Source organism: Poecilia mexicana, unplaced genomic scaffold (assembly GCF_051168715.1).
Source record: "Poecilia mexicana isolate PSO_F unplaced genomic scaffold, ASM5116871v1 scaffold_13, whole genome shotgun sequence".
Taxonomy (NCBI): domain Eukaryota; kingdom Metazoa; phylum Chordata; class Actinopteri; order Cyprinodontiformes; family Poeciliidae; genus Poecilia; species Poecilia mexicana.
The window spans coordinates 764,449-781,148 of NW_028263382.1; the positions used below are offsets into that span (position 1 = coordinate 764,449).

General features: G+C 39.8%; 1 protein-coding gene, 1 long non-coding RNA gene and 1 other non-coding gene across 3 annotated transcripts in view; 1 reads left to right on the forward strand and 2 right to left on the reverse strand.

Moving 5' to 3' along the window:
* The window catches only part of sgsm2 (small G protein signaling modulator 2), a 182,480-nt gene that overhangs the window by 146,578 nt on the left and 19,202 nt on the right, over positions 1–16,700 (forward strand). Inside the window, exons 15-18 of the mRNA XM_088011428.1 lie at positions 799–944; positions 7,191–7,319; positions 7,409–7,591; positions 16,317–16,697. Of these exons, the coding sequence (XP_087867554.1) occupies positions 799–944; positions 7,191–7,319; positions 7,409–7,591; positions 16,317–16,697 (839 nt within the window). The remainder of the gene's footprint in view (positions 1–798; positions 945–7,190; positions 7,320–7,408; positions 7,592–16,316; positions 16,698–16,700) is intronic.
* On the reverse strand, positions 1,983–2,045 carry LOC148155652 (U7 small nuclear RNA). Its single transcript, XR_015765169.1, has one exon. It is a non-coding gene; the product is annotated as a U7 small nuclear RNA (small nuclear RNA).
* On the reverse strand, positions 11,333–12,356 carry LOC148155653 (uncharacterized). Its single transcript, XR_015764986.1, has 2 exons — positions 12,261–12,356; positions 11,333–11,621 (listed from the first exon to the last, which is right to left on the reverse strand). It is a non-coding gene; the product is annotated as an uncharacterized LOC148155653 (long non-coding RNA).

Genomic DNA, 16,700 nt, shown 5'->3' on the forward strand with positions numbered 1-16,700 from the left:
AACTATTTATCTGTGTGCTTCGCGACATGTTTTTGTATCCTGTGTGCCTCCATGAGTGAGATGGAAGTGTGTTACATTCATCTGACTCTTGTGTGTTATCAAGGCAAATGTGTATTTTAATGTTTGCGGATAATGTCCTGTTTACACTAAATATTTTTGAGCAGATGTTTAATAAAATTCAGATCAGAAATTTTGCTCATGCAATTTGAAACAAGAATTTAAAATATTCTAAAGTAAAATAAGTAGGCATTTTAACTTACTAATAGAGAAATGTGTGCTCTTTAACTAGGTGAGGGAAGTTTTTTTGCATTGAGAAATAATTATTGGGTTTAAATCGCAACATTAAGTTAAAACTCACAATTCAAGATTAATGAACTTAAACAATATTTAAGCAACCTGCCTCTTGTTGTTAAATCAACTTCATGAACTTTAATTTCTGAGTTAAAACCAATAGTTTCCTTGTTGACTTAAACTGCATTTTCAAAGTAGCTGGTGGACTTTCATTTCCAAGTTAAACCGTCTTCAAATGTTTTACAGTGTAGCTATTAGTGCGGTGAGTTCAGTTATCAGGAGAAAGATGCATTTATGAGTATCCAGGTGACCTATAACTGAATATAATCTGATTCCAATTGGCAATTGAGTTCTTGGTGCATCTTTAATTTGTTGTTTTTCACATTTTTATTTTTAGACTTCTTTCCATCCATGATTTTGGACCAAAATTAACATGTACTTTTCCTGAAATTTCTGCCTCCTGATCTCAGCTGGTGGACTTGTGCATGTGTCTGACTTGTCCATCAGGGCTTGCATACTGTCGACACCTGTCCACGGTGCGGACACACCTGTCAGCTATGGTCACCCACAACATTGTACCCCCAGACAGACCTTGTGAGGCATCTGGAGGACTTAGCAAAGAGGTGTGGAGCAAGTACCAGAAAGACTGCAAGGTAGGTGCAGATAGTGAGCCTGCAAAGCACTGTAGAAACTACAGCATCACTGCAGGAATGTAGATCTGTCCCAGTCACTGCATTCCAACATCTCTGCACCTCTCACATTCACATGATGGTGAATTTAAAATGCTGACTCCACTGCCAAGTTGATGTTGGGTCAGTGAGAATGATAGGAGTTTTACAGCTTATATTCATGGTAATAAAGAGACACCCTTATAGAAATAAGGAACGACATTTTTGGTGACCTGTCCAGGGTGACCCTGACCTGTTAACACTTGGCACCAGCACCCTTCACCAGGTGTAGGCGTGGATGGATGGGTAAGATCTGTACTCTAAATGAAACAATTATTTTTCTTTAACATCTGTGTCTCCTCATATTTGGGAGCTAGATTGATAGTTTTTTTTAATAGTATTTCAAAAACAGTTTTATCAGAATTTTCAGCAGCATACTTTCTAAATTCTGTTGCAACACAAATTGAGCACAACAAATTTTGCATCCAGCTTAGAACCTGTCAAACTTATAAAGCTCAGGAAAAGTAGCGTTTTTTGCATTTAAACAAATACAATTCAGCTCAGTCTTGTTTGTTTAACACAACTAAATGAAATAATTTATTAAATACTTAATTTAACAAATTAAATATTTAATTTATCAATGTATTCAATAAATTAAATATTATTATAAATTATGTATTTATACTAATGCTATTAGTTAAATTTTGCTAATAGCACCAATTTGCAATAAAAGTTATTTAAAGTCATAAAGTTAAATCCGGTTAATACCCAGTTAAATTCATACATTTCATTTCAGTTCTTATTAATACGGTTTAATCCGTACTAACAGATTAAAATCCAGTGAAGTTCAGTCCTTTTCAATCTTTTTACAGTGAAAACAAGCAATTCATCATACCAAGCAATGACCATCCCATGAAGTTGCTGTGCAGTGATGGACAAACTTCCACTAATGTGGTAACAGAGGAGCTAATTTTAGATGTGCATTTTTGCTAGTCTTGAAAACATTTAGTGATCTTAGCTTCATGTAAATTTATGTAGGTGACTACATAAATTTTCCTAGATAAATTCTAAAGAGCTAATTAACTTGGCTCTTTTGTAAACTTTTAGTTCAATAAAGTCTGACATCTGTGTTTCAGTTTTGGTTATCAACAGTTGAAAGTTTTTCATGTATTCTAGAATGCATATTCTGTCATTGTAGAGCAATGACAACAAAGCACAAGGCGAGCTGCTCTATTTTGATTAATTTGAAGTTTATTAATATATTCTGTTAGACCAAACCTGCAACAGACTGGCAACCTGTCCAGGGTGTACCCTACCTCTCGCCCAAAATGTTCACTGGAGATAGGCACCAGCACCCCTCCCAACCCCACTCGGGACAAGGGTGTAAGTAAATGGATAGGTGGATGTACCAAACCATGAAACAGTAATACAATTGAGACAGAATTAAGACTTCCTTACAGCTTTTAATGACAGTAGTCCTGTACGTCGTCTATTAATTGCTAACCCTCTATCTATCTCTAATGATGCTGCTTTTTTGTTCAGTCCATCATGTTGTGCCATCTACGGTAAGGCCTAAGTGTTTTACGACTACCACATTCTCAAAAGGAACATCACCTAATTGGAAAATTTTTGGTTTGATATTTTCATCCAAAAGCAATACTTTTAGTTTTTACCACATTCAAAACTAACCTATTCGAAATTATTCACTGATTTCAACTCCTCTCCCAATTTTAGATTTATTTCTTCTGTTGTTGATTACACGTATACTGTACACTGTGTCCACAATTATGTGTGCACCAGTTGTAGTTTCGAGGGTTCATTTTATTGTTGAATAATTACAACGTTCTCGGTCAATCCAAAATGTTAATAACCTCTCAAACCTGAATATTTAAGAAAGTAAAAGTGAGATTTTGGCTTTCTTAGGACAATATCTATGTGTGCAAGATTATTGGGCAACAATTAGTGTGCAGAATTATTATGCAACTGAAAAGTTTCACATCTGACTTGTTTGTCATCCGTTATAGTGAGAATAATAAATATACATCTCAAAACTGACAAACATTTCTGACATTTAAAAAATAAATCAGTGATCAATATAGTCACCCTTCTTTTCAATAACAGTTCAGTTCATGGAGTCTGTCAGTTTCTTGATCTGTTGACGATCAACTTTTTGTACAGCAGCACCCACAGCCTACCAGACACTGTTAAGAGATATGAAATGTTTTCCTTCATCTAAATCTCCCGTTTAAGAAGGGCCCACAAGTTCTCAATGGGATTTAGATCTGATGAGGAAGGGGGGCATTGCATTATTCTTTCATCATTAAGGCCTTTAGTGGAGTACCTTGATGCTCAATGGAGCATCGTCCTGCATAAAAATCATGGTCTTCTTGAAAGATGCAGACCTTTTCTTGTATCACTGCTTGAAGAAAGTGTCTTCTAAAAATTGGAAGAAGCTTTGGGAGTTGATTTTGATCCATCTTTAACCCAAAAAAGTCCAACCAGCTCCTCTTTTAAATACCAGCTCATTCCAGTACCCTGCCTCCACCTTGCTGGTGTCTTATGTGGAGCTCTGTGCCCATTACTGATCCAGCCACAGGCTCAACCATCTGGTCCATCAAGAGTCACTCATCTCATCAGCCCATAAGACCTTTGAAAAATCTGTCTTCAGATCTGTCTTGGCCCAGTCTTGATGTTTCAGCTTATGTGTCTTGTTCAGTAGTGGTCAGGTTTCAGCCTTCCTTGCCTTGGCCATGTCTCTGAGCATCTTGTATTCTTTGCACAACAGGAAGGTTGCAGTTCTGGAATATGACAGCACTGGAAGATAATGGGTTCCTGGTAGCTTCATGTTTGATTCTTCAATCGTAAATTAACCTTAACCTTAATTTACATCTTTTTTCTCAACACATTTTTTGTGACCCTGCTGAAACCGGGGTTCACAAAATGTTTGATGATCAGATCCCAATATTTTAGCAATTTCAAGAGTGCTGCATCCCTCTGAAAGATTTTTTGCAGTTTTGGACTTTTCAGAGTCCATCCATACATTTTCTGTACACCCTTGTCCTTTAGGGGGGTTCTGAAGGGGTGCTGGTGCCTATCTCCAGCAAATGTTTCGGGCGAGAGGCAGGGTACACCCTGGACAGGTCGCAGTCCAGGGGAACACAGAGCCAAACAGGACAAACAACCACACACACACACACACACACACACACACACACACACACACACACACACACACACACACACACACACACACACATGCACAGGGAGAACATGCAAACTCCATGTAGAAAGACACCAGGCCGGGAATCGAACCCAGGACCTTCTTGCTGCAAGGCAATATTGCTACCAACTGCGGCACTGTGCATCCCACTTTTCAGAGTCACTTGTGACATGGTGGATTCCAATTTTCTCACCCACATGCAAAAGACAACTCTGGAACCAGTTGAAAATGTAAATGAAGATTATTACAAAATTTACAGAAAGGATTATGAACTGTGTTCTGGTCCAAGAACTCGTCAAGCGGGCACACCGGATATCTGAGCACAGGGGGACAGGTAAGGTTAGTTCAAGTTCTATAGGAATTTTCAGACTTGAAGTAACGGGTGGGTCTTACTTGATTTGTGGGTTCATCCAGACTAGGAGGAGGCGACTGAGGTTTCCAGGGCTTGATTTAGGATGGAGAGGACGGCTTGTGAGTTTGAGGCGGATAGTTAAGAGGAGGAGCGAGTGAGTCTTGAGTACAGGAGGGAGCTGCTGACTGGAGGATCTAATGGAGGAATCAGCTGCTAGGAGGCACTGGGTACTCGGGCTACCAGTGGGTATATTCCACGGCGTCACGAGGAGCTGCATCAGGAGCCTACCGTCTTGGCTTTTTCAGGGTTAGTCCACAGCGTCACGGAGGAAACACCTGGAGAGGAGTCGACAAGGAGACAATCACTGGGAGTTCAGGTTGGTCAGAGAGAGCTTACCATAGATGAGTACTATTATTGGCTAACACTCTGGCAGTGAAGTGATGGCAACCCCCTCCTCATATATTCCTCCAGCTGATGTAATTGGCGGCAGTTGTGCTGGATCAGGAGCTGCAGAACACACCCTCCAGGTAAAACAGCCTCAGGACACCCTCTGGTGGATGAAAGGGGGAAAAACAGCAACCACACTATCCCCAAACCCTGGATCCCAACAACTTGAATCTATTTTTTGGCCCATTTTGCCTGAGGAAAAGAAGCTGCCTAATAATTCTGCACACCTTGGTATATATGTTGATCTCCTTAGGCCCCACCCTCCCTCATTAAACAAATAGACATCAGCTGATATGTTTATACTCAATAAGTATTCAAGTTTATACAGCTTGGAGATGGCATATATGGATGAAAATGATGATGTGATCAAAACTAAAACTTACCTATTAATTGTGCACACAGTGTGTAGTCATCAGCATACATTGCCACTTTTGCTGCATTCAGGATGAAAGGAAAATCATTAGTACAAACGGTATACAGTAGTGGTACCCCACAGTTCACACCTCTGTCCCCAGAATAAAAAACCTTTTGTGCCTTTTTGTCAAGTACTTTCTAACATACACGAGTGAAGGTGTTTCAAATCTATAGCACTTGAGTTAAGGGTTAAGGTTATTTTGAGCAAAATATGTCTTAATCTTCAAGTATGAACAGGCTTGAACAGATCTGTTCAAAAATTAACGCATCTGAACAGACAAAGTGATGGAGTACAAATGTTTCCAACACTTTACGTAGAATAGGCAGTAGACTAAATAGGTAGTTAGATAAAGACACGGTAATTTGTTATTCTTGACAATGGGATTATTTTTTTTAGCAATTTTCCATTTTTGTGGCACAAACTCTTTAACAAAACTTTGATTTATAATGTGACAAACTATTGGAGCAATATGATTTCAACTGAAAAACTTTGTCTTTGCCTTTGGGAAATAGAAACCATTAAAGTGAAGAGTGAAGAGGTGAAATCTAACAGCAACTAGCACAGGAATGTAAGACAGAATCGAGATGATTTTTTTAGTTGATGATGATGTTGTAACTGAGCCTCAGTGTTGGTTGATGCTTCTGAATAGAGCAGCCAGAGAGCTGTAGGAGGAAAGGCTGCCCTCTAATGAGGGCTTGATTCATGTGTGAAGAAACTTAAAATGCATAAAGATAAAACTCATCAGCATCTCGGAGCTGAAATTGCAGAACAATATTCGTGATTTAAACAGTGGGTGCTGTGAAAACTCTTATTCATATTCTGTTATTTTTCCCTTTTTCCTGCTTTGGAATCAGACATATGCTGTTAGTTATGTTACATAACCATTGAACCTGCTCAAGCTTTCTAAATGAGCTTCTCTCACTGCTCATTTCATGATATTTCTTCTTCTTCCATGCAAACCTCGCCACACTGCGCTGATGCAGTCATGTTAATCGTAAGCGTGGGATGCTCTCCACCTTTTCCAGTCTCTCCTCCACTTTAATGAAAATTTAATGAGATTCAGTAACTGGAGTCTCATTACAGAGTGCAGTGTGATACCATCACAGCTATTAAGGCATCAACTGTAATCTTTCATCAGCTTCAACAACATCATCATTAATAATTTACACTCAATTCACATCTGCATCCTTTATCTTCAGGACGCATCTGAGTCTTTTTCTGTGCAGGTCCCCATCGCTCTTCCTTGCCCTCAATTATTGATCCACTGCATCTTTCATGTAGGCTTTTCCTTCCTGTTGTCTTGAGATGATTGTTGATTTCAGGAAAAACAGGATTGGATCAAACCCTTTTTCCATCATGGGAGAAGTGGAGGTGGTTGAGGAAAATAAATACCTCCGTGTTCATCTGGACAACAGACTGAACTGGAGACGCAACAGTGAAGCTTCTATAAGAAGGGACAGAGCAGACTGTACTTCTGGAGGAAGCTAAGATCCTTCAAGGTTTGCAGTAAAATGCTGCAGATCTTCTATAAGTCTGTTGTTGAGAGCATAATCTCTTCTGCTGAGAAGAGATGTTGGGAAGGCAGAGTATCTTCTATACTCTGCCTTCTTCAGGTTCAGTGCAGAAGCTCTTTTCTACCAACATCACCATCTTCAATAACTCTTTGAAGAATCTAAATGAATGAGTTACAAGACCACTTATTTTCCCTTTGGGATTAATAAAGTATTTTTGAATTTGAATTGAATTTGAATTTCTTCTCTCGTTCAGGTCTGTTATCCTTCCCATGTGTATCTGCAGAACTACAAGGAGCTTGAGCTGCTCAGACTGGTTTACTATGGAGGAGTCCAGCATGAGATCAGGAAGGAGGTGTGGCCCTTCCTGCTGGGACACTACAAGTTCGGGATGAGCAAAAAGGACATGAGCCAGGTACGGCAACACTAACACACACTCCTAGCTCCCAGCTTTAGTTTGCAAGTTGGCTTCTAAGTTCTCTGTTTTTTTATTTCCTCATGGAGATTGATGCGAAGATCAGCGAGCGCTATCAGCAGGTAATGCGGGAGTGGAAAGCCTGTGAGGTCATCGTCAAGCAGAGGGAGAAGGAAATGCAGTCGGCCATTTTTGCCAAGCTGTCGTCGGGCAGCAGCATAGACAGCCACGTCCTAAGGCTCGCTCACAGAGACTCCACACTCAGTAATGAGGTGAACAGGCAGCCGTATCTGAAAAGCACTTACTGGGACAGCTTAGCTCCGCTTTTATTAAATGGAATCGCTTTGAATTTGGGCTACAAATCATTTTATTGGTACCCTATGTGTGAATGAACCTCATATGGACAGGAGTGTTATGTAAAATTGACTTTTTTGAGCTCTACATTAGTGTTTCTCAATGGTGGTGGTACTGCCCCCTGGGAGGCATTCAGAGGACGGCAGGGGGCGCTGGCGGGAATTTTTACAAAAGGGGGGCACTGGGCTTCTTTTGGGGGTGTTTGCTTGAAGGTAAACTTTACATCTTAAATGCACAACAATACCAGTTTAGACTTTGAGCAACTTGTTAAAACTGTATTGTGTAACATTAAAACATGCCTGGCTGCAACTGTATCGATGGCAGCTGTCCTTCTCTTCAGTGTTTATTAGTTTTTGGCGCAGCTCCGCTCCTGCTACTAGTAGCTTCACAGCATCAGTTCAGCGTTACACCGGCTGATGACGTTGCTGTGATTCACTTGTCTGGTGTCTGATTTTCAAATATTTTATGTTTTTTTGAGAATTTTTGTGCATATGTTTTGGCAGTGCTGTGATCATGTCAAAGCAGCAACTTATATTAAAAAGTGTTTTAATGCCCGCTTCCATGGAAGGACAACGAAATATCGCTCTTATAAACATGTGATTACTAAAATCACGATACCCTCACTGTGTATCCCTCAAAAAAATGAACCCATTTAAATAGTCAGTCTGCTTTTCTCCATTGATACACGCTTCCCAACCACTCCGCACCTTATGGGGTAAAAAATAAAAATAAAAAAGACGATGTGCACGTTGCACAAAACTCTGAAACAGGAGAACCGTGACATAGAACGGAGCAACGAACTATTAATCTATAAATCAATAGACAGGTCTATATAAAATCCATGTTCCTGTCCCATATTTGTATGGCATTAAAAGGATTTGGAACTTTTGTTTTTCCACTGAAAGCTCTGGTTTACACAGTAAATGCCATGTGGGTGAAATTTTATGAATGATACTCTGATGTCCCATTCTCCTGAAGGCAGCACAGAGCTGCACCATCAGAAACTGACAGAAACATTGAAGAGAAGAGTTATGATTAACATAGTTGGAGTTCTATCCATGTTTTAATGTTGCAGAGCTCAGTCTTTTTGCAAATAGTTCAAAGTTTAAACTGGCATTGTTGTACATCTTTTATCTGGTCACTTTGTGTAATATTTAACAACTAGAAAATGGCATAATGAGTTTTATTAAACATCACAATGAATTCTGCTCATAAACATTTACTCTGATCAGGACATTATCCTTAATGTTTGCAAACTGTCAGATGCATTAAAATGAACATTTGTCTTGATAACAGCCAAGAGTCAGATAAATGTAACACACTTCCATCTCACTCATGCAACACAGGATACAAAAACATGCTGCTAGAGCAGGGGTGTCAAACTCAGTTTCACTGAGGGCCACTTCAGCATATTGGCCACCCTCAACGGGCCACATTGACAGTACAAATCAGGAGTGCCCAGGTACAGTCTTCCAGACTGCAACCTTTAGATGCATCCCTGCTAAAACACACCCCAGACAAAAGGCAGACTTCCCTCATTAGCAGCAACTCAGTTCTGTAGAGGCTTATAATGAGTCAATGATCCAGGTGTGTTAGAGAAGGAACTCATTTAAAGTTGCAGATAGGAGCTCTGGAAAACTAGACTTGGGCACCCCTAGCATTAATGTATGAAAATACATAAATTAAAATAAATTAAACACCTCATATTGTTAAATAACTGATTTTATGTATTGAAGTTTTAAATATTACATTTGAATTTGCATGGATGTAAAATTACTGCTCAGTTAAAAAATTACAATATTTAAATCAGTGTTTAAAGGTAAGCAAGCAAATAATAAAAACAAGTTTTGACGTTAACTCTCAACTTCATTCACAAAACTTTTTTTTATTACACAACCAACATGTATTTCACATAACAACAAAACAATTAGGTAATGTTTGCCTGTCCTTGAACGCAAAGCTGATCCCTCTTCACCCCGACACAGAGGTCACGTTAACCTAATATTTTCCGTATTTGTTTTTTTTTTTAAACGACCAGAAAATTTAAAGCCCGTCGGTCATTTGACAGGTTCTAGTTAACACCCTTGACTGGTTCACATGGGCAGACATTATAGACTTTACGCAAAGATTTAATCTCAGAGGCAACTGAAATCAATTAATAAAAAAATCCTTTCTGAATATCATCTCATGGACTCTGTACAAAATGCGTCTTTCTGACCGGGAGCTGACAGCGTGTTGAAGAGTTATGGACCGGACGCTTTGGAGTGTCTGGTTAGGAAGCACATTCAAAACCTTTGGTTGAAATGGCGCGTTGAATTCAAGTCTCCATTACAGACCAGAAAAAACTAAAGAGAATGCAACGTTGTGTTAATCCATTTGAGGAGCCGGCAGTTTATCTTGAGGAAATGAATGACGATGCAGAAGTTATTTAGACCGTAACATGCGCAGTCCGCTGCTCAACCACTGCGGACATTGCTACGCCGCTGCGAAGAACTAAAAACCACTGGGAGTATCTCATCCAGAAGATTTATCAAATGGAGCCTTGGTGCACGTTACCCAGGAGAGCGGTGTTCTGGAGGAGCTCTGTAGACGTAACATCTGTCTGTTTCGGAGATTCGAAACCACGCAAAAAAAAGAAAAAAAAATCCTGGTAAAAGCGCACACCGTACTGCGCAGGGTAAAACACTTACAGAGTTCAGTTGATCTGTTTGGATCAGACAGATCCAATTGACTGATGAATTAGCGCAGATTTTTCTCCAGATGGGGACCAGGAGGAAGTGCGTTCAGACCCCAGCAGGTGAAGTGATGGTAATTTAAGTGAAGTTGCTTAATTCAATTTATTAAAAGTTATTGGGGCCTCAGTCAGTGCCCAGATAGCACAGAATCATTGAAACAACATTGAATCAATGTCAGCCAGAAACATTGAATCAACGTTGAACGCTGACATTGAAACAACATCGAAAGTGGTCGGTGACTTGTATGTTGAATCAACGTTAGGGTTTCAACCATTACTGACATTATATCAATGTTGATTCAACCATCATCTGTATGTCAACTTGTATGCCTATTTGTGTTGATATTACATTGAATCAGTTAGGAATCAATGTTGATTCAACCATCATCAGAACGTGGATCTGCATGCATATTTGTGTTGATTCTACATTGAATAAGTTAGGAATCAATGGTGATTCAACCATCATCAGAACGTGGATCTGCATGCATATTTGTGTTGATTCAACACTCATTTGACTATGGATCTGCATGCATATCTGTGTTGATTCTACATTGAATCAGTTAGGAATCAATGTTCATTCAACCATCATCTGAACGTGGATCTGCATGCATATTTGTGTTGAATCTACATTGAATAAGTTAGGAATCAACGTTCATTCAACCATCATCTGAACGTGGATCTGCATGCATATTTGTGTTGATTCTACATTGAATCAATGTTGATTCAACACTCATTTGACTGTGGATATACATGCAGATTTGGGTTGTTTTTATATTGAATGAAAGCTAAGGATTTATGTACATTTTAGGTCTGATAGGTCTACATCATAACATGCCACTAAAAGTTTCTTCACTGGTGTTAAACACTATATTATTGGCAGATGATGGGTAAACTGTGTACAAAAGTTTAAAAATGACAACATGGGTTTGATTTAACATTTTATTTAAGAAAAGAGGGACAGATCTTTGGTTCCTTTTTGACTGTCAAAACAACAGTCTGTTGTCCACAGAAGAACAGAGTCCATGAGGTTAAGCTTTGTACTGTATGAAGTAGGGAAACAGTACAAGTTGTGGTAACCCCAGTTTGACTCTGGTTGGCGTCACTTTGATTCCTTGTGATGTCTTCCTCTCATTCTGGCGCATAATGAAGCCACTTCTTGACAGTTTTGCTGCAGTCCTCAAGAGTCAGCTTTCGGTCAAACTGCAGAGCAACAGCTGAAAAAAATAAAAGTGAGGAAGGTGCCGGTTAGAAATATGATAAACATTTGAAAAGTTCTGAAACACAATGAAATATTAAACAGTGTACTGGTTACAGGTCTGAGAACAAATACAAACCATATAGTTCCCCATGTACACTCACTGTTAAACTAATATCTTAATCTCTCATTAATATTTATCTTAATGTTTACATATACAACTACATTTACCCATCAAGCTGCAGTATAGTGTAGGATTTACGATATTGATATTAAATCAATATTTAAAATAAAGGGCTGTTTATCAGAAAACCTAACAATAAAACTCAGGGAGGATCAGGTTTATTTAACACACCAGAGACAAATAAATAGAACAAAAGGTGATTTATAGTGTAGTTGGAAAAATTATAATTTTTACAGAATAAACTTCCATCAAATAGCTGGTTCAATCTTCCATCAACTACAAATATTTCCAAATAAGTTGATTAAATTCCTTAAAAAGTGTCTATATGCTAATAAAGATCCCACACAAGTAACAATAGTCCAGTTCAATTTAACCACTTACCAATCCAAGGATCAACAGACTGAATCAGTCATTAGCAGGTTTAGTTCAGTGTTTCACCTGCCTTACATGTTAAGTGTTTCCCTTCTGCCTCACCTGGATTGAATCTGTGGATGATTAACAACCTTCTGCACTTCTTGATGGCTGCAGACGGTCATGTAATCATCCAACTCAGCTGTTCTGGTACAGAGGCACATCTAAGCACGTCCCTAAGCATATCATAATAAAAAGTTAAAAACAAGTGATTACTATCACAACAATTTAAAGCCCACCTGGAGCAGCCAGCCTTACACTTCCTTGTCCACCACATGCTCTCCCAGACCAAACAATAGGCCCCGCCCTATTTTAAAAACTCAAATCCCACAAAATCTCACAGGATTTCATACTTAGGCCTGGAGTGGTGGGTAGGAGGAAAATAATACAAAAGGAGACATGACCTCAATTATTAAAAATATCCGTTTTGCCCCAAAATAACCAGGATTACTATGGGCACAAAACAGTGCCCTTATTTTTCAATAAACATATTTAAGATCAAAGTAATATTGAAAAACTTACCATAAAAGTGCTCAGCGGAGAATTCAATTCAGAAGCCGGTAGCAAACAAGCCAGCAGCAAAGTGGCTTTTTGGTTGGGACAAACCACAAGTGTAAAATTGGGGAGGTGGACTGTACAACTCCTAGTACAGACTTGTAGATGTTTTTGTGTCAACACATTATGCACAGTCAGTAATAATATTTACAGACAAGTAAGAAAATGTACAGAAAGGAATCACAACCCACTGTTCTCAACATGTAGTGCTTAATTTGAAACGTGATTAACCCCCACCTAGTAATAAAATGTTCTGACCCAGAGCTCAAGGAGGGGGAGGGAAGAAGGGATGAGAGGGGGTAAAGAGGAGAAGGTTGGGAGGAGCGGCTGGGTGGGGGAGGTTTGGGAGGGAGTAGGGGGAGATGAGGAGGTGATGAGGGCTGCAACAAACTGCCCAGATTGCACACAACGGTAAATCAACATTGAATTATAGTCAGAAGGGTTGATTTTTGGTTGAGGTCAACAACTGACGGTTGATCAATCATCAAACAACCATCCACCTCCAGCCAAGTAACCAATGTTGAAACTGTGTCATTGAATCAATGTTGTTTTGTGGTTGAAATCTCATGAATGAAATGCTAATGTCTGATCAACGACTGATCAATGTTGAATCAATGTTGAATCAATGTCAGCTGTTTTGCCACACCCCTTCCCCTCCTCTCCTCCTCATCATAGCTCTGGGTCAAGTTTCACCCGATTGAGGGGTAGATGGGCCCAGGTGGGGGGAAGAGAGGTGTGTGTGTGTTTTTGGCAGGTGGAGGGAAGGGGGTTGGGCGTTTGAATGGCAGGCGGTGGTGAGGGGTGCAAAAAACACCTTACATTGATTGAACACTTTGATTACTAGTTTTTCCCCAAACCTTATCCTCAAGGCAAACTGACCTGCATGCTTTCAGTTCAGCAAAACCTTGTTAATCAAATGTTAATTAAAATCATGTGTGCTGAATTAGGGAAATGCCTAAAACTTGCAGGGCAGTGTGCCTGGTGCCGGTGCTGAAAAACACTGGATTCGATGTGGCATTTCAATCAATGAATGTTAATTGGCTAGAATTGAATGGTTGTTTGATGGTTGATCCAGCTTCTGTCGTTCACCTGAACCATACATGCAACCTTTGTGATCATAATTCAACATTGAATTAACATCGTGTGCTATCTGGGTAGTTCTTCCCCAAACCTTGACGTCAATCAAACTGACCTGCGTTTTTTCAGTTCAGCAAAACCCCGTTAATCAGACGTCAATTAATATCATGTGTGTTGAATTAGGGAAATGCCTAAAACTTGTAGGGGCTGGAGGACCAGTGGTGAAACACACTGGATTCGACGTTGGCATTTCATTTATTTGATGTCAACCACAAAACAACATTGATTCAATGACACAGTTTCAACATTAGTTAATTGGCTAGAATTGAATGGTTGTTTTATAGTTGATCCACCATCAGTTGTCGACCTCAACCAAACATGCAACCTTTGTGATGATAATTCAACATTGAATTAACATATTTTCCAACAAGCCAACAGCGAAGTGGCTGTGTGTTTGGGACATCCCACTCATGTAAACGGTGGGGGTGGACCGCTCCACTCCTTGTAGTAAGTTATAGATGTTTTTGTGTCACTATATCACACACACACACAGTCAGTGAGAATTGTTATGAACAAGTAAAAAAAATGTACAGAAAGGAATCACCACCGACTATCCTCTGCAGTGCTTAATTTAAATGTGATAACCCCCACTCAGTAATAAAATACTCTGACCCAGAGCGCTGATGAGGAGGAGAGGAGGGGAAGGGGTGCGGTAATACAGCTGACATTGATTCAATATTGATCAGATGTTGATCAGACATCAGCATTTCAGTCATTAGATTTCAACCACAAAACAACATTGATTCAATGACACAGTTTCAACATTGGTTACTTGGCTAGAGGTGGATGGTTGTTTGATGGTTGATCCACCATCATTTGTCGACTTCAACCAAAAATCAACGATTCTAACTATTTTTCAACGTTGATTTAACATCATGTGCTATCTGGGTGGTTTTTGTCACTACGGAGAAAAATGTAGATGTATTTATCTGCTTAATTTGTGATGGGATCTGGACTCACGGTGAATATTAACTAAACCGCATAAAATGCGACTAAATAGCCGATGTTAATATGATTGTAATTTCGCGGATAAAAATAGTACAGGACCGACTTTTTTATGTTGTCGGTCAAGATAACGGATAACAAACAAAAGTCTAGCGCGACCTGCCGCCCTGACACCAACTCACACACATCTTCATTCACAGTCTTACTTGTAAATCGATTTTTCATTTCTTGGACATTATGATGTGAGCTTGTCTATGTTTTATTCGCTGGGAAAATCAATAAGCAGCTTGTGGTGACTCTGCTGCTCTCTAGTGCCGAGAAGCCGTAATGTTCGCTGGTAACAATCAGAATGCATTGTGGGAGATGTGGTTTGTAGTCAATTTGTGCTCAAAACCTACTTTAAGTCAAATATGGGCCTATAAAACGCTGGGGGGCCACATAAAATGACATGGAGGGCCACATGTGGCCCGCGGGCCTTGAGCTTGACACATGTGCGCTAGAGGTTTGACAAAATGAATAAAAAGTTAACACAACTTACTACTGTAAGTTTATTTTTCACAGACTCCACACATTTAGGTACAAAGTCTAGTTGACCACAAATTGCGGTTAATTAATTCATAATTGTAACGTAACGATAATTTTATTTAGCCCAGATTGATTTTCTTTTGTAATTAATGAAATCATTTAAAAATTGTATTTTTGGTTTAACTAGATAACGTAGTTTAACTTTTTCATTAAAAAAGTTTTTTACTATCTGGTAACAATAAAATAAGAGACAGAAAGTCAGTGAAAAAAATCAAGCTCCTCTGCTTCCTCCCTGTGGTCCTGCTGCCATCTGCACAAACACACAGCTCAGGCAGAAACAACCAATCAAAGACAGGAGGATCTTAACATTGTTAATTACCCTTGTGTATGGGCTGCTCACATTTCCTATTTTTCTCTGTGCCATGCTGCAGCTGGTTCAGAAAAAGAGCCTGTCATGAATGCTAAGACTATTTCTTTCTCCGCCATTAGTGCATTGAGCAGCGCGTACACAAGGATGATTGACAGTGCTAAGACCCTCCTCCTGCCTCTGATTGGTTGTTTCTGACCAAGTGGCGTATTTCTGCTAGTGGGACCAGTGAAAGAAGGCACAGGAGCTCGATTTTTCCACACATAATCTGTTTCATACTATATTGTCATGGTAACAGATTTAAGACATATGTTCAAAAAACATACATTTAGATATTACAGCTTTAAGTGTCACAGAACATCAGAAACAGAAGAAATCTGAAAGGCGGCTTACTGTGTATATTAAAAAATATAAGAAATTTGTGGTTTTCCCAAGAAAACACTTGGGGTTTCACACTTGGGGTTTCATAGTTCTGAATTCAAGCACCAAAAACGACACAGTAACATTTAACCCAGCTGATAGATTTGTATTTCCTATATGTCCTAATGTTTTCATCAGACAACGCTCTCCAACCTCTCCTCCATTCTCAGGTCTTCATGTCTGTGGATGAGCCAGATGCAGGGAGTCAGGAGACCCCTAGTGGCGAGGACAGCACTCCTGTCATGACCACCCTGGCCCCACCTGCTGCTGTACCCCCAGAGGAGCGTCCTCTGGTAGAGTTTGACTCCCCCGACTCAGGTCTCCCTTCCTCCAGGAACTACTCTGTGACTTCTGCTCACTCTCAGATCCTGTCCAGCATAGACGATGGTCAGAGCACTGAGGAGGAAGGTGGGGGTAGGGAGGAAGGCAGGATTCCAGTAGGGGGGCGTCAGGACTCTTTTACTGAGGACAGGCTCTGCAGTCAGCTGGACAAACTGGTGACGAGTGGAACCGCCACCGAGGCCATCTCAGCCTCGCTCTCCTCTTACACAGTG